At 46.4% G+C, this 25,189-nt stretch overlaps 1 protein-coding gene across 5 annotated transcripts in view; it reads left to right on the forward strand.

The window, feature by feature from the left end:
* CACNA1I (calcium voltage-gated channel subunit alpha1 I) overlaps nucleotides 1-13,223 on the forward strand; it is a 125,298-nt gene extending 112,075 nt beyond the window's left edge. For 3 of the 5 annotated variants that reach the window (XM_073326853.2, XM_073326849.2, XM_073326857.2), the window contains 4 exons: nucleotides 5,801-5,917; nucleotides 6,675-6,840; nucleotides 7,975-8,171; nucleotides 10,212-13,223. In XM_073326853.2, coding sequence (XP_073182954.2) covers nucleotides 5,801-5,917; nucleotides 6,675-6,840; nucleotides 7,975-8,171; nucleotides 10,212-10,919 — 1,188 coding nt within the window. In that variant the 3' untranslated portion in view covers nucleotides 10,920-13,223. Of the gene's footprint in view, nucleotides 1-5,800; nucleotides 5,918-6,010; nucleotides 6,841-7,974; nucleotides 8,172-10,211 lie in introns of those variants that run through there. The other 2 variants (XR_012156537.2, XM_073326865.2) reach the window with 2 other exon arrangements.
* The last annotated feature ends 11,966 nt before the right edge of the window (nucleotides 13,224-25,189 follow it).

Below are 25,189 nucleotides of genomic sequence, written 5' to 3' on the forward strand. Positions count from 1 at the left end.
TAGAGTGCTTTCAGAAGTCTTAAAAGAGCAACAGTCCAATGCAGAAACTACAGAACCCAAACCACCAAAAAAGAAAATCAACATTCTGCTGGTGACATCTGACTCAGATGATGAAAATTAACATACGTCAGTCTGCATTGCTTTGGATGGTTATCGAGCAGAACCTGTCATCAGCATGGATGCATGTCCTCTGGAATGGTGGTTGAAGCACGAAGGGACATAGGAATCTTTAGTGCATTTGGCACGTAAATATCTTGTGACGCTGGCTACAACAGTGCCATGTGAACACCTGTTCTCAGTTTCAGGTGACATTGTAAAGAAGAAGCAGGCAGCATTATCTTCTGCAAATGTAAACAAACTTGTTTGTCTGAGTGATTGACTGAACAAGAAGTAGGACAGAGTGAACTTGTAGGCTCTAAAGTTTTACATTGTTTTATTTTTCAATGCAGGGTTTTTTTTAACATAATTCTACATTTGTAAATTCAATTTTCTTGATAGAGATTTCACTACAGTACTTGCAATGGGGGAATTGAAAAATACTATTTCTTTTGTTTTTTACAGTGCTAATCAAAAATAAATATTAACTGAGCATTGTGCACTTTGTATTCTGTGTTGTAATTGAAATAAATATATATGAAAATGTATAAAACATCCAAAAAAATTAAATAAATGGTATTCTATTATTAACAGCGCGATTAATTGCAATGAATTTTTTTAATTGTACGATTAATTGTGATTAATTTTTTTAATCACTTGACAGCCCTAGTTAAAATGAATTTAAAATTAGCTTATTAAGGAAGTTTTTGAGTCTCTTTTTTTTGGAGGGGATCCTTCTAGCTAAAAACGGCTTCTTACTAAGGATGGGAGTTTCAAAATCACATCAAGGACTTAGGAGCACAAGTCCCATGGACTTTCCGTGAGACTTGTGCTCCTAAATCACTTTTAGGTGCTTTTGAAAATCCTTCCCTAAACCTCTGGAATTTCCATTAAAACTCACTGAAAATGTTGAAAGAAATTAGGTTGTAATTAAGTAAAATTTTTAACAACTGTTGTACCTACCTGTCATGATTGTGGTTAGAGTTGTGTCAATAGCTCAGGTTATTCTTATATATTGTCAATGTGATACCAGCGGTAACACAACCAATCCTCACCATTCCCTGTCTAGTTAATTTGCATTCTACAGTTTTATTGGTTGAAATTAGTTAGCAAAGTTAGAGTGTCAAGAGTTCTCATTGGTAGATTACGCTGTCCTCTGTACATAAAGAGAGCAATGGATTGGCTCCATGCCTCTGGGTCCAAGGCACCAGGCCTTCTCCTCCCAGCCATAGCCTTCTCAATGAGTCTTCCTCAGAGGCAGCAATAGGTGGATGCTGCTATTCTTCTCCAATTGCCGAGTCTTCAAGCCCTCATCCACAGGGGGCATGTGGTGGTATACCCAAGATTTTGATGAGTGACTAGTAATTTGGGGTGCCTGCATTTTTGGCTGACCAACTCAAGGCCCTTCAAGGGGCCTGATATTTAGAGAGTGAGTGCTAAGCACTTTCTGTTAATCAGGCCCATTTAAGGCATCCCAAGGTGGGCACCCAAAATCACTTGTTGCTTTTGAAAATCTTGGCCATAATCTTCAGCATCATGCGTGGGGAGGCAGGTGGCAGGAGAATTTTCTCACCCTCTCATGCAGGAAGGTAGGCAGCAAAATCACCATACCACCATCAAGGGGTAGGATGGCAGACTTTTCACAACCACAAAGGGTACTTGTGGTGACATCTTCCCCCATGGTAACAAAACTTTAGAATCCAAGTCAAGGGAAGGGGAAAGTAATAGGGCTAAAGAGAAAGATGATGAATCCTGGACTTTCATAAGCATCATTACTATGTATGTGCTGTATGCAGCTGAATTATGGGTAGGTGACAATCAGCAGTAGCCTTGAGCACTCCCGCTAACCCTCCAGACATCCTTTGGGTCCCCAGAATATCCCACGCCTACCTGAGCTCAGCATGTCAGCAAAGCTTCTAAGCTCAGCAGAATTTCTCTGGCCCCACTTGGGTCTTTCTTTGAGTCATCTGCCCCCTATTTCTCAGCTCCCCCAAGTTCCATACCTTGATTCCAACTTCTGGTCCCAGATATTCTTCCCTGCAAACTTTTTGAAGTCTTAAGGATCTACTGTGGACATTAGTAGATCTGACACTGGGTCGATGGTTCCTGCAGACCTGTTAAGGTCTGCAGCAGATTCTGTGGACTTCAGAAGGTCCACAGGGATGCAAGACTGGGAGAAGAAGCAGGAATCAAGGTTTGGAGCATGGGAAAGCAGGAAAGGCTGGTGAATAGTGGGAAGGTGATTTCCAGAGGATAGCTGGGAAACCAAGGTCATGCATAGTTTCTCAACTCCACAGAGTTCTTTGACCTCTGGCTCCTCATGGTTCCCAGTGCCCTGCAGTTCTCCTGGTTTTACCTGGTCCCATTTCCTATCAGAACATAGGAGCTTCAGCAGGTTTCCTCCTGTCTGCCTGTCTTGTTCCCTGTGTATGTCATAACCATGTCAAACTGTTAAAAAAAACACAGGTGCTCTCTAGACAAAACCTTTGTTAAGGTGGAGTTAAGGTTGAGATGACATACAGGAAGATGCAAGAGAGCACAAAACAAAATTTGGATTAAAAAACCAACAAGAAAAGTATTTTGAAATATTAAAGGAAAGAAAACCGCAATTTCATAAAAAAATGCACAGGCAAGCACAGTTAGCCAGAATGATAACCACAATCTATAATAATTTATTTTTAAAAGATAAAAAAATTACATTAAAAGAAAAATAGGAATCAAAAAACTTGTGCTAAAAATGGGGAAAGTGAAAACAACTGTGAAAGAATTGATTTGTAATTTTAAAAAAGTTCCAATAACCACTTTAGAATTATAAATTATCTTCCAAAGTTGCTATTTTTGATTCATATAAATACATACTGGAATTTAAAGGAAATTATTGATCAACTCATGAAGGAACAATTTAGCATTAAAATTTAGATATTTTTGTTTTCTAAATCACATTAAAGTAAGATTAAAGATCAACGTTTTAACCAGATATATGCATCAGGATTTTTTATCCATAATTACATAGTATAAAACTTTTGTGAAAAACAACAAGGAAATTCCACCAGAAGAACTCTATGCTGTGTAACACTGAAGGCTGTCCAGATACAACCACCACTACCTCTAACATTAAAAATCTAGGATGTACACAGACATTTCAAACACACTGTAGAGTAATCAATCAAAATTTATGTAGACAGAGCACATTCTTCATCTGGCCCTATTCAACATGTGTGTGCTTCATGACAATTATAAGGAAGCACCATGCCAAAACAGGTTGAAACCTGCCCCATGACAACACTTGCCAAAAGCCTTCAGTTCTTTGTTCCCTTCTTATCTAGAGCTTGATCCAGCAATGTGCTAAATGCTCCAGCTCAATCCAGCCAAAACACTACACATGCTTAAAGTTCTTAAGTATGTGCTAAGTGTTCTGCTCTGTCAAGCGAAAGCCCACTGTCATAATTTCATGTTTACTTCGTCAACTTTAGTCAGGAGAGTTCTAAGTAATCTGTAGTCTATAGAAGTTGTAATATTAAAATATAAGAAGACCCTTCCTCACCACGAAGCTGGTCTCTTTTCATGTCATTTCTATCATTTCATTTTCTGTCTTTATGAGGTTTGTGTACATACTGGCAATGTGTATTGGTGGTCCATGGAGTGTTTAATCTGCAGCCCAGGGTTTGTCAATGAAAAATGGTGAACAATGGCTTTGAGCCTACTTATTGTCTATTTATGATTTTGTTAAGTATGTCTTTCTGTGTAGACTGCAAAGTGGACAGATTTGCAGAATAACAGTTCAACAAAGAGTAAAGTAGTCTAGTGTTTGTGGTCACTGATGATTTTAAACGCTTTGTTATGGTTGAAGGAGGTTGTCTCAGTTTTTTTTCCTATTTGATGCCTGCATGCCTATAGGGACAGAGTTAAGGTTGTTTTGGTGGAATGTTTGCTTATACATCATGGATGAGCACACGTGTCGAATGGGGCCGGATTCAGACTGTGCTTTCTAGACCTTAAATTGTTGTTGACTGGTTGCTGAGTAGCATGTCTGACACAATGCAGTTGTGGGTTTCCGAGTTTGTTAACGCTCAGAGTTGGTGGCTTTTGTATTTGAGCAATCTGAACAGGTATACCACATGGAGTTCTTGTGTTGGAACAACCTAATGGCTATGGATGTCAGGTCTCTTCAAAAATCTAGCTCAGGTTTTTTCTTTTGATTATTCCAAGTGAATTATCACTCTGAAGGAGTCCTCTTCCAATCACTGACGCTGGCACAGACTGCTAAACTTCCAGCCTGAAGGAGCCATATCACCATCATCTTACTCTTATTCGCATAGTGGCACTGGTGCACATGGTCTGTTCACACACACAGGAGGACAAGATCTTGGTCCTGAGGAGCATGCAGCCCCAAATAAGACGGTTACAACAACAATAAAGGATCAGGTGCAGCAGTAGGAGCTAGCTCTGCTCTAGAGATCAGTGAGGGAAGCCTGAGTGAAGGAAGTATGTTTGAAGAAGGAGAGGGAGGCTGCTAGGAAGAAGGAGATGCTTTCCAAGTGTAGAGGAGAGATGTAAATGGGAGGAGGCAAAGGAAGAACTAAGGAGAGAAGGTTGAGGAGGGGAGGGTGTAAAATGGGATGGGGATGAAATGAACAGAGATGTAGGCAGGAGCAGAGCTGTATAGAGTCTGAAAGCTGAGAATGATGGGCTTTGTTACACCTGATGAAGAAAGAGGAAGCCAATGAAGGGAATGGAGGACGGGGTGCCATAGATAAAGCAACAGGGAGGAGAAGATGATGTTAGTTGAGGTGTTGGATAGATTAAAGGTGAGAGAGGGAAGAAGCAGAGAGGCCAGAAGGGAATAGGTTATAGTAGTTAAGGTGAAAGAGAGTCAAAAGCATGACACTGGCATGGACTGAAGGTGGCATGACTATCCCTGGCATGAAAGAGCCTTCACACTATTTAACTAGGGCAATCTTCGTTAGCCCCAGACTGAGGGGGCCTTCTCTTCGTCCAGCGTCAGAGCACACACTGTTGTCGCCAGACTAAGGGCTTGTGTACACAACATTTAGTTTGCAGCAAGGTGGGGTGTGAATCAACCCTGCACTAGCCTGATGTGGGCTGGCTATCTGCATGGACCCTGCTGAAGGTCAGAGAGGACTAGATCAGAGCACATGAATGAACTGTTAATGCACGGCAGCAGGTCCACAGGGACAGTTTGTCTGCCAAAGGCTAGTGCAGGGTAGATTCACACCTCAGCTTGCCACGAACTAATTGTTGGTGTAAACAAACCTTACAGGACTCTTCCCCAACTCTCTGTCTCTGGGGCAGACTATTATCCCCAGACTAAGGAAGTCCTTTCCTGGCACTGGCTCAGGGAACCGTATGCTTGAGGAGCCTGGTGCCAGACCCTGACCCTGGGACAGACTCTGGATTCGTCTCTCCATCTCTGACACCAGGGGAGTTTTGATTAGGGAACCCATCATCTGGATTGGTCCCTGGCAGCTCCCAGACTTCATTTCCATGCTTTACTAGAAGTGGGTCATCTCACCAGGCCTAGCTCTAGGTTAGGAAATACATAGTATAAATAAAGGAATTTTTTTATAAGTCAATCTCATGTGTCTGGGCTCTCTCCCTGCACCCATCCAGCCTTAAAACAGCAGGTGTGGTTGAGAAACAGATTCAGGCCATATCCTGTGACCGCTTCTTTTTCCTCCTGTAGGTTCAGCTGGCTGAAATGGAAGGCTTATCCCTCAACTCAGACAAGTCTTCTTCCATCCTGCTAGGGGATGATTTAGACAATCGCAGCATCTGTCAGTTGAGTTCTAAGGAGACCAAGGTAGGAACATCCTAGGTATGTGGGATATATGCGTACACAGTGGGAAGAGTGCGCATCCTCCCAGGTCCTGAATGACATGTCCTTCCTTGAAAGAGCCACCATTCCTCCTAGCAGTGCTTTGGCAAGAACCCGTTCCTCACTCAGGGCATGGGAGTGAATCCCGTGAAGGTCTGGCTTTTCCCAGTGGAGGAGGTTACAAGGGGTGAGTATCTCCTCTCCTCTTCACTTCTCCATGCTGTCTGAGACAGGGTCCATCACAGAACTTATGTGTACACAGCACAAACCATGGGAGAGGCCTGCATCTTGGAACAGGACCACAACATCCGTTGGCCATTAGCACCTGCTGATCGGGTACATGTTTCTCTTAATGTGCCACACTCTGTACCTCTGTCCCAGCACAGCCTGGAGTGCCATGTATTCCCCTGCTGATCACACTTCACTCCCATGAAGAATGTGAGTGCCAGGCACTTAGCAGCAACTCCTCCCCTAGAAACTTATCACTCAGACAGATCTGATGACAACACGGAGAGGGGTGCAAACGACAGCTCCTTTCACCACGATCAATGGCTTGCTTTGACTGGAAATATGTTTAGGGGGATGGGGCTGTAACTCTTTGGAATGTCCATTTGCTAACATGAATGTGCACTGTTCAGGTATCTTCAGAATCCACCCCATCTCCAGAGCTTGCTCGGGGAGCTTCACCCCATCCATGTGATTTTTAATTTCACAAAGGATATCTCTTTAATTTTTTCAACAGAATGGCCAGAACAGCCCTGACTCCATGGGCATGGGAGATTTGGGGGAATGTTTCTTCCCATTAACAACTACAGGTGCTTCTCCAACTCCAGAAGGTTACTTGTGTGAAATGGAGAAAATCCCTTTCAACCCCGTCCAGTCCTGGCTGAAGCATGAGAGTAATCAAGGTAAAGAAAGTCCCCTCCATTCTCCTGGACAGTGTGGTCATTTGATGCTAGCTCTGCTGACAGTGCAGACTGGTTCAGTTAGTCTGACCTGGCTCTGCTTTATTCTGGTCAGGAATACAGTTGATATGATACGGGATTTCACTAAAGAAGAATTCACTCTCAGTTTGACAATCTCAGTGTAGTGCAGGGCTTAATTTGTAATGAAAGAGGTGCCGGGGCTCAAGCAATTGTTTTACATTCATAACTGGTGCGGCAAGCTCAGAGGTGCTGGGACTATGAATTCCCAAACCTAGAGGTGCTGGGGTTCAGTCCTGGCAAGCCCTGGCACAAATTAAGCACTAGTGTGGTGCTTGCTTGGTTTCCCTGGCACCTTCTGTCGTGACTATTGTCTTTCCTTGGAGTTGCCCTAGACAGACAGATGTTCACAATCTTAAAGGACATGATTCTCCTGTACACTAAGGTCCCTTTGGACAGCTGGAGCAGGATGCAAATGAGAATGAGCCCAAAGACTTCAAAACCAGTGTCACGTCAGCTAGCAATCAGGTGAATGAACCGTGCTAACTCTGTAGTGTAGACAGTGCCACCATCTCCTGAGGCCATGCTCCTTAGCTCTAGGGTCCGTACAGTACCTTCATCTGCCTTGGAAACAAGAGTCCTAATTCCACTCCTGAGCACATGCCTCTGGCCTTATGGGGTCAGTGAGCTCCCCAGTCACCTTTTTGTGTATTTCCCTTTTCTACTACTCCGCAGGAGCCCAGCTGTAAGTCCCTGGACTTTAGTGGCATTGCACGTGGGTTAAATTTGGCCTATCATGTCTCCGCCTTTTTCTCCAAGGACATTTATGGGAGGGGCATATTGCTCTCCATTTCGTTGTTGGGCTATTGATCCAAGCTCTGATAGTGCTTCTGAGTCTGTTACTAACTCCAGTAATTATGTGGAAAGCAGGATCAGTGGAATGTGTGAACACCCAGCACTCCGGATCCATGCCTGGGTGTACGTGTCACTAAACACCTTCAGTTTAGAGGGCTTACAGGACCCTTACCTAGGTAGAAACAGAGACTCCAAAGTGGATCAATGGACTCTTGAGGTCTTATTTTTCTGTTTTCATTCCATCTCCTTCCTCCACTCTGCCAGTTCCCCCCGGACCCTTTTCTCCAGGTACGTCCAGGCCACTGTTACCTGTACCAGCAGAGTTTTTCCATCCAGCCATCTCTGCCACCCAGACTGGGCAGGAGAAGGTTTCCTGTCCAGGCAGCCTTCCTAAAATCTCTCTGCAGGGTTCATGGGCATCACTGCGATCCCCAAGTGTGAACTGCTCACTACTCCACCAGGTAAGGGCCCTGCTTCCCATCCATCCATGATAGGGGCTCCTCATGTATATCCAAACAAAGAGGGAGCTGAGGGGAGGAGAGAGAGAAGAAGGGCCTAGAGCAGACATGCCAAACCCGCAAAAAAACCCACAGAAATTGGGCTTGTTTTTGGCTTAATTGGCTTGTGAGTTGCTTGTTGGCTAGTTTTTGGCTTGTAGCTTGTTGCTTTGTTTTTTTGATAGGCTCCCGGCAAGCAGGGGCAAGGATGGGGCAAGCAGGGGCAAGGGGGGAGAGAGTTGGGGTGCACAGCAGGCCCACCATAGTCCCAGGCTGCACGCTGGGGGATTTTGTCACATAGAGTGTTGGGGTTCTTAGGGATTGGCTTGTTTTGGCCTTGTTTTGAAATGCAATTAGCTTGATTCTTGGTTAATTGTGAAAGTCGGGGTGCTTATTTACCACGTGAAAGTTGGCAACTGTGGCCTAGAGTGCACTGGATCTGGGGGCTCAAAGGGCTAGATCACTACTGGGAACAGAAAGTACACTAGGTTGAAGATTTATTCATAGTGAGTACTAGGGAAGGAGGAGCTGGGCAGAACAGTAGGTAAGGCACTGGCCCTGTGCCTCCAGAAAACATGCACTGGCCTGGTTTGGGTCGCAAGTTAGCTTGACGGCCTCAGTCTAGATCCAAGTAGGCATGAGTTCACATTGGCTCCTCAGCCATGCCTCCCAAGCTCCTGCTGCTTGGATGGCAAGTATAAAGAGGTAGTGCCAGACACCCCTGTTTCTAGGTTTGGTGCTGATTCTGCTAATGGCAGCAGAACACTTTCCACTTAAGGACTTGGTCTGGTGACAGAGAGGGCATTTGCCCTTGGGTTCAACACATAAAAATAGTCTCAGCAGGAGTTAAAGAAGGTGGGTAGGAAGCCAGATGTTTTTCACAGGGCCCAAGCAACAGGGGCAATGAAGTCCGAATAGAACTGGAATGGACCTTTCTTCATGCCCACACACACGATGCTTGTTAGGTCTGTATCCCATCCAGATGAACTGTGTGTCCCTGGCCTTGTCTGTGTTCATATCCCATCTGGCCCCTATCTCCCAGGTAGATATTGCTGTTTGTCACTTAGGAGACTGGGGAGAACAGAGTAGAGGAGGGGAAATAAAATGTATTTGAGAAACACAGGTGGTGGAAAGGAGAAGCCAGGGGACTTCCCTGCTGTGCTTATGCTAAGGTGTCTCCTGAATGGCTCATGTTCCGGGCTGCAGGACAGTGAAGTTGAAGAAGGGTTGGGCCATTCCAGAGGAAGAGAAAATCAGACACCCTTTAATTCACCTATGATAAACCCTGAGGTCTCCAGAGCCCTTTGTTATAAACAACTAAAATGTGAAATAACAAAGGAGACCAACGAAACAGAGAAATTAAGGCTGTTTTCCCCTCCCTTGGGGCTCTCCCCTATCTCCACATCACCTTATTGAACAATTCTGATCCAACATTTTTTCATCAGAATTTGCCAGTTCATCAAAACCAAAATGTTCTGCGGAGATGGTTGATTTTGTTGCAGTCCTGACAGATTCCTGCCTTGTGTCCAGTCAGCACACCCACCCAGCTCCTCAGCAGGGCAGGCTGACAGGGAGCTGTGAGCCCTTGCTCCTCAGCAGTGTGGGTTTGCCGGGCATATGCCCCTGGGGCAACCTTCCAGGTGGACTGCCCCAGAGCCCGGCTCCACGGCCTTTGGCAGAGAATTTCAGAATATTTGGGTTTTATTTCGAATCCGAGTGAAACCAAATTTCGAAATACCAACATCCGTCATGAAATAGAATTAGCTTTCTCTGCCCTGCTCCGATTGTGACCTTACCACCTGATGGTGACAATGGAACAGATGGGCCCACAGCTCAAAGGCACCTGTAGAGGCTGAATACAGGGTCAGAGATGTTCAGGCCATCTAACTGGTGCTTTATAGGAGCCCTTCCAAGTGGACTGTAACTCTTGCCACATTTCCTGTTGCCCCAGATGCTAGGAACTGAGATTGAAAGCTTTCTCTTTGTTGCATATTGTTCTCTCAGGCCACGGAGAGCGACACCTCCCTCGATGACAGCAGGAGCAGTAGCTCAGAAGGCAGCTTGCAGACTACCCTGGAGGACAGCTTGAACCTTAGCGACTCACCCCAGTGCACCCTGGACCTCCCGATGGCACTGTGCCCGATGCCAACGGCTGCCAGCCAAAGAACCATGGCAGCTCCACTTTCCCCTGCCTCCCGGCGGCGGAACCTGCGGGGCCGCGGGATATTCAGCCTGCAGAGCATCAGGCGGCATCAGCGGAGCCACAGCAGCGGAGGGAGCACGAGCCCTGGGTGCACTCATCATGACTCCATGGACCCTTCTGACGAGGAGGGCGCGGGGAGCAGCCTGAGGGGTGGCAACAACAGCGAGCAGTCAGAGACCCTCAGCAGCCTCTCCCTGACATCCCTTTTCTCCCCACCCCCACCGCCCCCAGGCCGGGCGCTTGTGAAGAAGTGCAACAGCACAAGCAGCCTCACCGCCAACCCCTCTTCCCGAGGGCCCACCACCAACGAAGCCAAGCCGTTCTACTCGGTTGACCCCCGGGGGTTCCTCTCCATGCCCTCCTGGGTGACGGACTTCTGCAAGGACACCCCCTCACCGGGTGATGATGAGGGGTCGGACAGCCCCGATAAACTGGGGGTGGCAGACCGCAGCTCCCCACTCCCTTCTGAGCTGGAGCTGGGCAATGGAGTCAGCAAGAGGAACAGATGAGGGTTAGGGAGGGGAGTGAGCAGCGTGGGCAAGGGCGCGCCTTGTGCTACCATTTCCCAGCAGCAATTCCAAAGGACTGTGGGAAAAAGAAACACGTAAACACAAGCTATAAATATATATATATATATATATAAATATGTATTTAGTAAATACTCTGGTACTGTACCTCCGAGGTGTGAGAGAGCGAAAGCAATATGGCAACATTCCCGCCAACGCGCTGGACGGGGAGCCCCACCGCAGAGACCACAGGGATGAGGAGGGCACCGGCGGGCTTGGAGGGTCTGGGCCCACCAGCCAAACTCCTGCCCGGGTGGCAGCCATTTAGTTATATACATATACATAGAGAAAGAGATTGATTTATTTATTTTTTTTACTGAGCGATTATGACTTCCAGAAAGTGCTAAGCAGGGGAAAGGGTGGGGGGACTTGGGGACGTTCATTTTGAACAGGGAGGGGGAAAGGAGATGAGAACCCAAGGAGGGTTTGGTTGTTTTTGAGAATTTCATTCATCATTCATACTTCCATTTTGAAAATGAATGATCCTGGGCTGGCTCCTCAGCCAGTGTAAATCGGCAGAGCTCCGTGGAGATCCGCGGCTGGAGTAAATCAGTATAGCTTTGGTTTCAGTGGAGAAATGCAAGTTGACCCCAACTGAAGATCAGGCCCAGACAGCAGGAAAACCCAAACAGAGGGGGAGCATTGGAAGTGATTTGTTACTTTGATGAGTGTGTGTGAACGCAGCAGGAATGCTCCGGGAAGGGAAGAGATGGAGGCAACATGGCACCTGCTGAATGTGTTCATTTAATGGTGTGATTTGTTTTATTTTATTTTATTTATTTATTTACTTATTTTGGTTTTGTCTTTTTATTTTATTCCAAAAAAAGAAAGAAAGAAAGCTGCTAAGAGAAGAAACTCAGATGTTCAGGGTCTGTTTCCCCACACCTTAGGTTTCTGTAATGGTGACAATTTTTATTTTAGAAGCCCAAAGGCGCAAAAACTGTCTATAGAGAATCAAATCTGTTATTTTTTATATATCTATATCCATGTGTACATGACAAGAAAAAAAAACTAGAATTAAAAAAAAAAGGCAATACAAAATGAGCCTCAGTCAGATATTAAGTGCAGTCAGTCCCCAGGCTCAGAGCTGAGGTTTGTGAACCAAACTCTCTTCCCAGTTCCACTGATGTGAATCCACAGTAATGCCACTGAAGTCAATGAGCCTCATTCTACTCTCACACCGGTGTGACTCTGTTGATATCAGCAGAGTTATCCCTGATTTAAGCATGATCAGAATCCAGCCCAATGGCAGTTGAGGGTGTGGAGGACTTCACAAGATCAGGCTCTGAGGGCAGAATTTGTGCGTGTGTGTGTGTCTGCAATATCATGTCTATTTGACTCCCTAGTGACAGTTTTGTGTGTGTGTTTCTCACCTTGTCTGTGTTTTGCAAAGGAGTGTGCACTCGTTGTGAGGTAGGCTGGTTGCATGGCTGGTTGCTGATTGGTGTCCATTGATTGTGTGGTATGAAGGCAGATTGGCCCCTGGTTCCAGAGGATCTGCTTCAGGATCAAGCTGAAAACAGGAGAATCTGATTCTCTTCCATAACTACTGCAGCAAGTCCACTGAGACTGTACCCCTGTTTGAGGCCCACTGTGTGGTCAAGGTTTGCTTCACCATTTACCCTCTCTACCTGTGAGAGTCCATTTTTAAGAACTCACCTGTTTCGTATCCTTTCCAGATTTATGGATAGGACAGAGGACAAAAAAATGGCCTGAAGAGCTTGAAAAAAGTGGGATGCAATCCACAGGCTCACAGGGCTCTGACACGGGTATTTCTGAGAGCAAGAAAGAATGAGAGAAGGGATGAGGCAAAGAGATGGAAAGGAGCAGGGGGACAGAGAGAGGGAAGGTTCAGAGGACATTGCTTCGTCATATTCAGAGGAAAGAATGAATTTCCCACATTGGTTCCTGCAGCAAACCCCTCTTGGAGGCACCTTCCCTGCTGGAATCAGAAGCACTGTGCTGCTTGGTACTATACAGATTTGCTCATCTGGTTTTTTAGCAGCTGCTTCACCCGATAAACTGGGGCTGTGAACACCAAACGTGTCAAGTGTAACAAAACAAAACAAAAAAAAAAGGATAAATTAACTTATGTATTTGATTTATTTGTTGAGAGTAATCTATGCTTTGTGGAAAGTGCACAACTCTGACTGCAGGCATGCCGGGGAGGACAGGAAAGCCGGAGTCCCCACCCTGGCAGGAAGGCTGCTGGTCCAGATTAATTAAAGCAATAACAAGGGTTTTAAATGTTTTTTGCAGTGGTTGTTCCTTGGGTGGGTTCTTCCTGCACATTCAATCACTGGAGCAAAAGGAAAAAGAACCAGTATGGCTCTGTATTACCTGGGAAGGAAAATGGTCAAACCATAGTAGACAAAAGACTGAAATTGACTACTCTAGGTCCAATATTAGATCCAGGCATATTTTGAAATTGGAGACCTGGCTTTACACAACACAGACAGCCTACGCACAGTGTGTCTTCAGTTATTTCAATTGTGGCCTTAGAGGGAATGAGACAAGGAGCTGGGAATCTGAGCTGCCCTGGGAGCAGGATAGAGGGATAAGTATCTTGTCTGACCTAGAAATGGGAGAGGAAGCTGGGATGGGAGTGGTGCCAAATCTCCAATATATGGTCACGTCTGAAACAGGTTCTCCTATTGCCGTGTTAATGTCTGTTTATCAACATGGATGGAAGACAAGTCATGTTCCTGGTAAAGCTCAGCTATGCAATACCATCCCCATGCAGGCCCCAAGAGAAGGGGTGTCATTCTTTGATGTGGGGCTCCATTCCATGGGCCAGTGCTACTCCCAATTCACAGGTGGTACAAGGACCCATGACTGTAGAGATCCTAGGCCTTGCTACCTGTTAAGTGGCAGGTAATATTGATTTATAGTACAGCAGAGATCTACACTTTTTAAAACCAATCCCAGCTGCCTGGCACCACAATGTCCCATGCAAGGTTGGTGATAAAAAACAACATTGGGAGGATGCTTGCTTGTGATGGTCAAGTGACCAAGAGGTGGTGTCAGTGTGAAATGTGTCCTTGTGCTGTCCCCTCTGGAACAGAGAAGGCCATTATGTGCTTGAGACGCTGTCACTTTCAGCAGGAGGTCAGGCTGGGAAATCTGATGTCTTTTTCCGTATGCAAGCAATATATTTCTGCAGCCAGCATTTAATGGTGGTGCTTCATCTATATTTTTGTATGCACACCTGCCTCCACTTCTAGGCCACCTTTTTATATCGTTAAAAGGTATAGGTTTGACATCTGAGTTGGGACCTTTCAGAGTACTCCATTTGCACACAGTCTAGCCATGCCTGAGAAATGGCGGATAGGGGTACTGCTTGCATTCTCACTGGCTCGCTTTTGAGGGGATCGCCTGGATACCCCATGAACCTAGTTAGTGTAAGGACCACAGGTAGATAAGATTAGATTGGGCTTGTATCACACAAAGGAGAGTGGGGAAAACAGCTGTTCTCCCGAAGCTCCTACCATTCCTTCCTCTGCCTCATAAGTATCCCCTGACTTGCTGAGACAAGCATATTCCAAGATTTGCCTAGTTCTGTCATGGTTAGGGTTCGATTCCTCCTGATGAGCCTGTTTAGGAACTATTGGGAGGTTGGAAAAAACAACCACTCAGTGAACCAGAAAGACATCCCCTCTCAGAATTCTTCCTAAGGCTAAGGGCCAGTTCTGCAGGAGAGGAGCACAGCCTTCATCAATGGCCCTAGTGGAGCCAAGTCACCAAATCCCCATATCTCTTGTTTCTATAGTTTTCCTTGGGCTCCCATCTATCTTTGACCTCCTGCCATTTTCCAGATCATGGCCATGTCTGTGATGGTGGGTTCCCTGTCACTTGGTCTTCAGTGAGATGGTGAGAGTGGCCCCCAAAAATGGTTGCTTTGTCTGCTTCTCCCCAGTCCCACTTAGAAGCAACTCACAAGGGAAAAGTTCCCTTATTTTTCTGGAAGCTCAAGTTCCCAGACAATTCTTCCCTTCTCTGCTGAGTCACATGGTCTCCCACACCTCTCCTGCTGCGTGAATTGGCGAGGTCATGCTCATTCCCCTCCGCCTCATCAAATGGTTTGCACCCTTCACTATACTGCTCATGCAAAAGGCTTCTGGCTTAGGAAAGTGGTTACCATGGAAACAGAGGACTAGGTTATCTTTAGAGAATATTTTGTCTCTCTCTTTTAATTATTTACTAACGGTTTGAAGAAGAAGAAACATTGATTCTTCCCAGAGAGAGGGAGTTGTTAAAACACAGCAGAATTTGTTGTCTTTTCCACCAGGGATTTGTGTGCATTCATTTGGACCAGGGCCTGTTCTCCGTATTTGAGAGGGTTCCTTTGGCCTTGTTGGTTTAGTGTTTATGGGGAGCCTATTTTCCCAGGCTCTCTGGGATAAGGGAGTGGGGAAGGCAGAGCTCTCATTTCTGTGCTACTGTGGGAATTTCTGGGCTCTCAGAAGCTGTGGCGGGAGGGAGGAGGCCCGTGATGCGTGCACCCGAGTGACATGAAGGAGGTATCACATGAGCCAGAGGCACTATACAGAGAGGGTTGTCTGCACTCCAGTGTCACCGGTTGACAACAATTGCCATTATGTGGTGTCAGAGATGACTGTTGCTTTCCTCCATACTTGAACAGGAGCTACCTCCTGTAGCTCAGACACCACTGTGTGGTGACTTGCTAAGGGCTGATGTTTTAGGTGTGTCTGCACTGGGAGATGCGAGGGTGACTCTGAGATCAAGGAGCGATATACATGCACTCGCTCGGCTCCTGCCAGCACACTAAAACTGGAATGTAGCTGCGGCAGGGTGAGTGGTGGGGGCAGGGGTCGGCTGCCCTGCGTGTGTGCCTGTCAGAGATCCTAGGTGTGTACTCGGGGTGGCTAGTCCATCCCACCACTCATGCTGGTGCGACTACATTCTATTTCTAGCACGCTAGCTCAAAGAGCTTGCTTGAGCTGGGAATCACCCTCCCAGCCCCAAGTGTAGACATACCCTTTGTGGTGATTGCTGTTCTTCCCAGCTCTACTGAAAGGTTGCCACACAAAGGGGAGGCGTGGTGGCCAAAAAGCCATGGAGGATATTTGAATTAACATACACAAAGACGCAAAAGCCAAAGCTGGGGGATCAGGGGTGCAAAACTGGATCTGGAACAAGCATAAGGGTTCTGTACAGACCCATGTACTATGCACGTGGTGTCACATATTCCCTCCAGCTTTACAGTCTTAGAATTACAGCAGTAAGAGATGCCAAAGGCCTCTCTGATCATCCACTTCATCTCCCAGCCGGCACAGGATTATTCCCTATGAGACAATTACTAGGATTTTGTCCAGTCTGTTTTTCAACGTCCCCTAGTCCTGAGGCTTTCCCTACCTCCCACAGGAAACTATCCCATAGCCTGCTACCATCAGGAAGGGCTTCCCAACATTCAGCTTCAGCTTGACCTTTCCTTTTCTTTATTTCATCCCATTGTCATTAGTTACACCCCCTCCCCTACCTACCACCATAAATAATTCATCTTCCTACTTGATGTTTAGAGTGTTGAAATACTTGTAGACTGTTACTATGTCCCTCTTAAGCCGTTGCTTAGCCAAACTAGATGTATTTAGCTGTTTTAATCTTTCCTTGCCAGCCAGTTCCTCTGGCTCTTTGATCATTTTTTGAGGAGTTTTCTTTATAAATCCTTTCCTCTCTCTCCTGACTTGAATCCTCCATACCCGTGTTCTGTGGGTATTATCCCAGGCACAGGGCAAAGCCCAGGCTGTCAGCCTGAGTGCTAGCTGGCCTCCTCTATGCAGGGAACCCTCTCCTCACCCACTCCAACCTGGGAATGGAGAAAGGCAGAAGTACTTATCATTTCCTCCATGCAGAGGAATGGATCCTCTTTCAGCACTGCTGCTTGACACAGCGACCTGCCATATTCCCCCCCACCCCTCCAGATGCCTCTCTCCCCTAAATAAAAAACAGGTAGGCAGTGGCTACTTTGCCTGCCCTGCACCCACTACCACTAGTTTCATTATGAACTATGAAGAGAAGTTAAGACTCATGGGACAGCAGTGACCAGGATCACCCTTTTATGGAAAATCTGCACCATAGTGCACTTGTTTTCCCTCCAGTTTTCTGCCCAAGTCTCAATGATTTTTTTTTTAAATTATCATACTTGAGTTGTTAGCTAATTTTTAAGTTTATTAGCTAATTACTTAAATACTATGGGTCCTACTCCTTTGAGGTGCTGATTGCCATAAATTCCCTCTTAAGTCAATGGGTGTTGACTTTTCTGTCCATGGGAAATTGGGTTTTTGATCAAAAGAAATTTCAACTTTTCATCAAAAACCCAAATGCCTGAAAACTGAACTTTTCTGGGATGTGGCCAAAAAACAAAATATTTCAGGCAAAAACTGATATATTTCTATTCTGAAATGCCACTGTGGTGTCTCATGGGAATTGTGTCTCAGGGACCTCCTGCTCCCAGTTGCTTCTGTGCATCACCTCCCCAGCAGGAGTTCATCTCCCATGAGCCATAGCAGCCCCTCATCAAGAGAGGAGGCCATGATGCATCATGGGTGATGTATTCCAATTAGGGATCCCAGGCTATAGAGGTGAATGGGAGAATGAGGCATCCAAACTACAAATCCCATAAGGCACCACATCAGCGTTTCAGAATCAAAATATTTCAGGTTTTTGACAAAATATTTCAGATTTAGATGTTTTACCAAAAATACAACATTTTCTGAGGAAAAATGTCAATGAAAACCAAATTATTTTTTACTTTTTTTTCAAAGTTTTCCACAGGAAGAAAACCTCCATTTTCCAGTTCAAGGTGTAGAAAAGTGCTTAGCATTTTGCACTGGCAGTCCCCTTGGATGCATGCCATCCAGCTCAGAGGATTTGCATATGTTCAGATATTCCAGATATGCCCTTCCCCAGTCTTTATTAATAGATGTTTTACAGGATCTGCCTCACTTCTCAATTGTTCAACATTATTTATGTTTCTGACTAGAGACAGGTTTCAGATTGGAACTTGGCATCTCAGCCATTTGTGAATTATCATTAATTTCCTTCATCTCATTTATTAATGAACTAGTTCTTCTCTAGCACTTTTCCTTCCCCATTGCTAAAAGCCTTTCTTATTCCTCCTAAGATGCAGCTATGGTCTGAAAAATGATTGTAGAATATAGCATTGTAGGGGTTTGTGTTTATTGCCTTCAAATTGCTTCCAGATCTGAAGTGCTCAGTTTACAGGTAAAATGATGCTTTTTCCTAAAGGCCAACACCACACACTCCACCTGGCTCCAGATGGGAGAAAGCCGAGCTGGGCTCTCTCGCCAGCAGCAGCAGTAGTGATGAAGATTCTACAGGCAGAATTCTGCCCTTGGTGACGCCTTCAGTGGCGTTGCACAGATGTAACCGAGAGCAGGATTTGGCCCTGCAATTGCCTGCAAGATGCTTTGCATATTCTCTGAGATGTGGAGCACCCTGGGCTCTCATTGACTTCTGTAGGAACTGAGGGGACTCAGCACCTCACCGGATCAAGGCCTTCATTAACAATTAGATTGTTGCCAAGTAAGCCACAACAGACTCCAGCTTGCTTACAAAATCCCCTCCTCCCCCCTTCCCCCCCCAAGCCATACTGGGGTGCTGGGCTACAAGGAATACAAATCTGAACCATCTCATTTTTAGTCACTAAAGTCAGCAACTCTGCGCCAGGGAGCAGACCTGTAGAATAAGAAAGAGTCATTTCTACAAGATCACTTTTGTGACTACAAGAACACTCTGACACCTCTGGCTCACACTATCTTAGCTGCTCTTAGTATTTTCCCCTCCAACTCTCAAGTGATTCTGTATTCTTATTTAGTTACTTCCTCCCGTTTCTGTATCAGTGCAGGCTTTCCTACCATCAGGTCTGTGAGCATTTCTTTGTGAAACCACACTGGCCTCTATGTCAGTTCCACCCTAGCAGAGTATTCTCCTCTGGCTGAAATCATCTGGCTGTGAGTCACCAGCGGTACCTCCAGTGGCCACATTGGAGTGTTCCCTGCTTTGCTTTGCTTTGCTTTGCTGTGGGAGGCCTGCCCACCCCCCGCCCCGCCCCGATGTAGGTCTGGCACCTTACAGAGCCTGTAAGAGTGTCCCCACGAAGACAGATAGGTAGGACCCAGTACAAACAAATGTACCAGTCATCCCTTGATCTGTAAGAAGTACAAACCTGGGCTCAGTTCCCAGTCAAGTTAAACCAGTCATTGTGCTCTAGGCAATCCAGTAACCATTCAGAAATGAACTCGGAGGAGACTCTACTGACTACACACTGAAGCATCTTTTAATCCACGCTTTTGATCTTGAATCATAAAGTGTATTCGGAGAGGTATCAATCCACACATGCCCAGGATAAGCACCGGTGACTGGGATCATGTCACGCACCCCAGGATAAACATCAGAGACCGGTACTGCCCCACAGGCCTCTGGGATAAGCACCGGGGACCTGTACCACCCCACACATATACAGGATAAGCCTAGGACCTGCTCCATCAAAATTAACTAGGAACTGTTGATTTTTCCCCCTTACAAATACCTCTTAGATTTAAACAAATCCAGCCAACCTCATTTCATCTCCAAGTGTGTCCTCCCAAAACCTGTTATTTTATCTTCTCCTCAAATCCCTTTCCGACACCTCCCTTGCTGAGCTGTGTAAAGGGTTTTGTTTCAAGCATTCCAGCTTAGGCCACATGCAGAAATGCTCCACGCAGTCTGTGCAATGATAGGAGTGTCTAACCATGGGCCGAGGGTGACAGGAAGTTGTGTGTAGGAGAGGATTCCTTCTGCCATGGTGAATCCCAGTCTTCCTTCCCCCACCCCAAACACTCCTCTCCCTCTTTTAATGATGAACTTCCAGTGAATGTGCAGTTTCAATCATGTGACAGGATTTTAAGCCTAGCTGTCAATGGTTAGTAGCTATTGTTATATTTGGTCCGGGGTGGGGGGAGAAAATAACCCAACGACCAACAGTATTGTATTGAATTTTTTTTAAAAGGCTGTTTTTGAAATACATTGGGATCTGGCTGACATTTATTGCTTCCTCTCTTGTGTCTGCCATGGCGGGTGTGGGTGAGGGGTGTGTGGAGGGTTATAATGGATTTCTCTCTAGTGGACCTTTTTCATAGATGTATGTAGGCAACAAGCAGCCCAGCTTGTGCATGCAGGAAATTGCTCACTGTAATCTTTTAATGGAACAGGTACAGACAGTGAATCAGACCCAACTGTGGTCATGGAAGCTCAAGGTTTTGCTTGGAGGGTGGGGGGAAAGCAGGGCGGCAGGGTTATTTGGTGACCCTTCCTGCCTGAAGACAGTAGAATGCATTTCCTGCTAGAACCTGCCAACGCTACTCCCGGAGCAACCAGTAGAGGTCGCACAAGAGCAATGCACGCTCCTGGGCGGAGCTCTCTAGAGTGAGGCAACCCTGCAGCTGGATCAGCATAGCTCTCGACTCAGAGGGCACTACGGTGAATTATACCTGCTAAGGACCCAGCCCTTCATCTTCACAGTGCTACCAACCTGTCGGCCCAGACGTGAGAGCTCCTCCGACTCCATCAGCTCGCTTGCTTGCTGAATCCACATATGGCCACTGGCACGCACGGCTGGGCTATTCTAAAGCTTTGGGTGTCCTTTTAAATCCCAAGAACAGAGTTTGTGCCACTAGATGCTTGGTCCTGCACCAGTGACCAGGGGCTGAATTCAGCAGCATTCTGTAAATTAACCCTCCCTCATACTATAACTTATGGCATGTCTACACTGGAGCCGGAAGACAGCCCCGCGAAGTGTAGCCACAGTGGCATGAGCCGTGGGTAGGAGTAGCCACCCGAGCATGTACCTATGATCTTGGCCTGGCACACGCTTGGGGCAGTTAGCCCCTCCCGCCATTGCAGATATGCTATTTTTAGCACCGTAGTGCAGGCAGAGCTAGCGAGGGTATGTCTGCTCGAGCTGGATTTAACCTTCCATGTGAGCATCCCTGGTACCTTCTTTATTAATGGAATCTCAATGGGTGTAACTTCCACCCCAAGGCTCTGGACGAAGGTGTAAGTGGCTGTAAGTTAAAGTGACCCCACTCTTTACACTTTCTTCTTGCCCCAGATCTCCCCTCACTTGCAGTTACTTCTGAATGCCACCTGCATAGCGGAGAGCAGAATCGTGTCCTTAGTGTGTAAGTGACACCAATTATCCCAGACCCCGCTCAGCAATGCCGAGCATGGGTGTGATAGTTCTAAGGAGGCCTGGTTCTGCTCACACTGGTGTAAATCCAGAATACCACAATGGATGTCAATGGAGTTACATCAGTGCAGGTGGGATCAGAATCAAGCCCAAGCAGTCTGAGGGCATGTCTACACAGCCGGTGGAAGTGAGCTTCCCACCCCAGATCAAGAGACTCAGGCTAGCAGGGCTCATACCAGCGCTCTAAAAATAGCTGTGTACACAGCGCTCTGACATTGCAGCTGGGGCTCTGAAGCTTGAGGGGGTAGGAGTTCGGCTTCAGAGCCCGAGCACCACGCCGAGCTGCAGTGTCCAAGTGCTGGCTACGCAGCTGTTTTTAGTGCAGGAGCTCACTCCCGCAGGCTGTGTAGGCAGACCGCCACTGAGCCCACAGAACAGGAGTCGAAATCAGTGTTGCAGGATTAAGGAACTCTGGCTGAAAATAAGTGGCTTCCTACTCACCAGCAGAGAGCCTAAGGGAGAGTAGCAGCAGCTACCTTCTGCCAGGTTGAATTCCTTAGGGCAGAGAGGCCTAGCTGGTGCAGGGAAATGTAATTTACCCTGACCCCACTGCAGCTGTGAGCAAATCTGGGTGTGAACGAGAGCTAGCCACAACAGCACGAAGGAAATAAGAAACTTTGCCCCAACTCTGAATCTCCAGAAGCTGTTTTGTGGCCCAGTTAGCATGTGAGGGTTTTGCTTTTAAGGCTAAGCTCATGAACATTTCCTATTGAGACAAGGAACCGCTACAGAAAATGAACTTATTTCTAGCATGGCTGAAACCGGGGAGTCCGTGAAATCTCACAGCCAAATGAATGTTCTCGTGACCTTTGCAGCCCCTGTGGCCAGACCACCTAGACCTCGAGCATTTGGATGCTGCTGCAAATCAAACCTTTTATCCAGGCCTAGTCAGCATCATGCTTGGAACAGCTGGCACATGCATCTCAGCTAGCCCTAACTCTGGTTCTGTATAAGGCTATCCAGTGGCAGCCTAGTCCCGTGCATCCTGGCCTGCCTGGTAAATGACCCTTATTTGTGTCTGGAGGTACACAATGTTTTAATGTTTAGTTGTGCACAGCAAGGCAAAAATACTGTTCAGTTACCAAAGAGGTGAAGAGCATTGTGGGAGATTTGTACTAATTATGGAGGAAGCTAGTTAAAGGTCCAGAGGAGGCCAGGATCTGAATCTGGCCTGTGTGACTCAGCCAGTCTGCCCCTCAGGGCACCCTCCAGGTGCAGATTTCCTCCCTCCCGTCTAGCTCTAGTTGCTGCAACATTTTGCTGCTCTGTAGCTACTGTGGGAATCAGCACAGCGGCTCATGTGGCACTTGGGAGGGGATTGATCACAAGTGACTGAATAAATTTGCTCCAATAAAAGTCCAGAGATGGAAAACTGAAGCAGGCTCACAGCATTCTGCCCCCCCCCCTCCCCCCCCGCCCAGACACACACACACCAGATTACTGCTGGCAACACCCTCTCCCCATCAAGGGACATGGCCCAGAGACGGAGGAAGCCAGTGTGCTGTTCTAATGCATTAATATTCCAAGTGCTCAGGTAGGGCAGGAAAGGTGCACACTCACTGCTTTGTTGTTAGTTGGTTTGCATTCAGGACAATGCAATGGTGTCATTGTCACACTAATGCTAATTTTATGCTTTACTGACTTCAGAGTCGCCTTCATTTATATCATTCAGCTCAGCAGTTAAAGGGCCGGTCTCCCATATTAACAGGTTTCAGAGGAACAGCCGTGTTAGTCTGTATTCGCAAAAAGAAAAGGAGTACTTGTGGCACCTTAGAGACTAACCAATTTATTTGAGCATGAGCTTTCGTGAGCTACAGCTCACTTCATCAGATGTTTACCGTGGAAACTGCAGCAGACTTTATATACACACAGAAATCATGAAACAATACCTCCTCCCACCCCACTGTCCTGCTGGTAATAGCTTATCTAAAGTGATCAACAGGTGGGCCATTTCCAGCACAAATCCAGGTTTTCTCACCCTCCACCCCCCCACACAAATTCACTCTCCTGCTGGTGCTAGCCCATCCAAAGTGACAACTCTTTACATAATCAAGTCGGGCTATTTCCTGCATAGATCAAGGTTTTCTCACATCCCCCCCACCCCCATACACACACAAACTCACTCTCCTGCTGGTAATAGCTCATCTAAACTGACCATTCTCCAGGTTTAAATCCAAGTTAAACCAGAACATCTGGGGGGGGGGGGGTAGGAAAAAACAAGAGGAAACAGGCTACCTTGCATAATGACTTAGCCACTCCCAGTCTCTATCTTAAAACAAAAAAACTTCAAATCCAGACTCCAGCGAGAAACTGCTGAATTGGAATTCATTTGCAAATTGGATACTATTAATTTAGGCTTAAATAGAGACTGGGAGTGGCTAAGTCATTATGCAAGGTAGCCTGTTTCCTCTTGTTTTTTCCTACCCCCCCCCCCCAGATGTTCTGGTTTAACTTGGATTTAAACCTGGAGAATGGTCAGTTTAGATGAGCTATTACCAGCAGGAGAGTGAGTTTGTGTGTGTATGGGGGTGGGGGGGATGTGAGAAAACCTTGATCTATGCAGGAAATAGCCCGACTTGATTATGTAAAGAGTTGTCACTTTGGATGGGCTAGCACCAGCAGGAGAGTGAATTTGTGTGGGGGGGTGGAGGGTGAGAAAACCTGGATTTGTGCTGGAAATGGCCCACCTGTTGATCACTTTAGATAAGCTATTACCAGCAGGACAGTGGGGTGGGAGGAGGTATTGTTTCATGATTTCTGTGTGTATATAAAGTCTGCTGCAGTTTCCACGGTAAACATCTGATGAAGTGAGCTGTAGCTCACGAAAGCTCATGCTCAAATAAATTGGTTAGTCTCTAAGGTGCCACAAGTACTCCTTTTCTTTCTCCCATATTAAGGAGCCTGAACAAAATGTTTCAGAGTAGCAGCTGTGTTAGTCTGTATCTGCAAAAGAAAGGAGGACTTGTGACACCTTAGAGACTACATGCATCCGAGGAAGTGCGCTTATGCTCTAATAAATTTGTTAGTCTCTAAGGTGCCACAAGTCCTCCTTTTCTTTTTTTGAACTATATTGTCTGCCATATGTGTGAATTAAGCACCGTGTGCAAGAGAGAGCAAAATAATGTTTGTCTATCCTTCTCTGTAGGAGCTTGTGCTAGTATGAGAATAAATCTATGTAAATGACTGGGGTATACTTGACTGCAAGAGCAGCATTGGCTGTGACAGGGCACTGGACCAGCTTCCACCTTGGGCTTCTACTCTCAGCCCTAACACTGACCTGCCATGTAATCTTGTGCAAGTCATTTAAATTAACCTCCCTGTGCCTCAGTTTTCCAGCCTGTATAGTATAAAATACTTACCCTTCTGTGTAAAGTGCTTTGAGAGCTACAGCACTCTCTGTGTGCTAACTAGTGCATGTGTAAACGCACATGTGATTGTGTATATGCATAGATGTGTGTATCTGCCAGTCATTATGGGCCAAATTTTCAGAAGAGCTCAGCTCCCATGAGTGGGATTTTCAAAAGCACTGAAGTGTGTCATGAGCACGTCTCCCTGAAAGTCTGTCAGATATGGACGCCTAACTCACTTAGGATTTTGAAAATTTCACCCTAAACTGAGTGGCCAGATTTTCAGCAGTGTTCAGCAGGCCAGTGCCCTGGGGCTGCTGAGTTCTTTTGCCCCGATGTGCGTCAGAGTCTGCTATGCAAGTGTCTGAGCGTGTGCATATGTATGCTATGACTGCATGCATGAGGGCACATGTGCTGATCTGTTCATGTGAGAGGATGAGGATATGCGAGAATGTGCTTGAAAACATGTAAGTGTGTGAATGGCGGTGCAGCGAGTCAGTGACACTGTTTGCCTAATGCCCTCGCTCATAAAGCTTGCGCTGCAGGATGGGAGCCCAGATCCCCTCTGAGTCTCCAGCAGGCTTACACATCCCTCC

Source organism: Lepidochelys kempii, chromosome 1 (genome assembly GCF_965140285.1).
Source record: "Lepidochelys kempii isolate rLepKem1 chromosome 1, rLepKem1.hap1, whole genome shotgun sequence".
Classification (NCBI taxonomy): Eukaryota; Metazoa; Chordata; order Testudines; family Cheloniidae; genus Lepidochelys; species Lepidochelys kempii.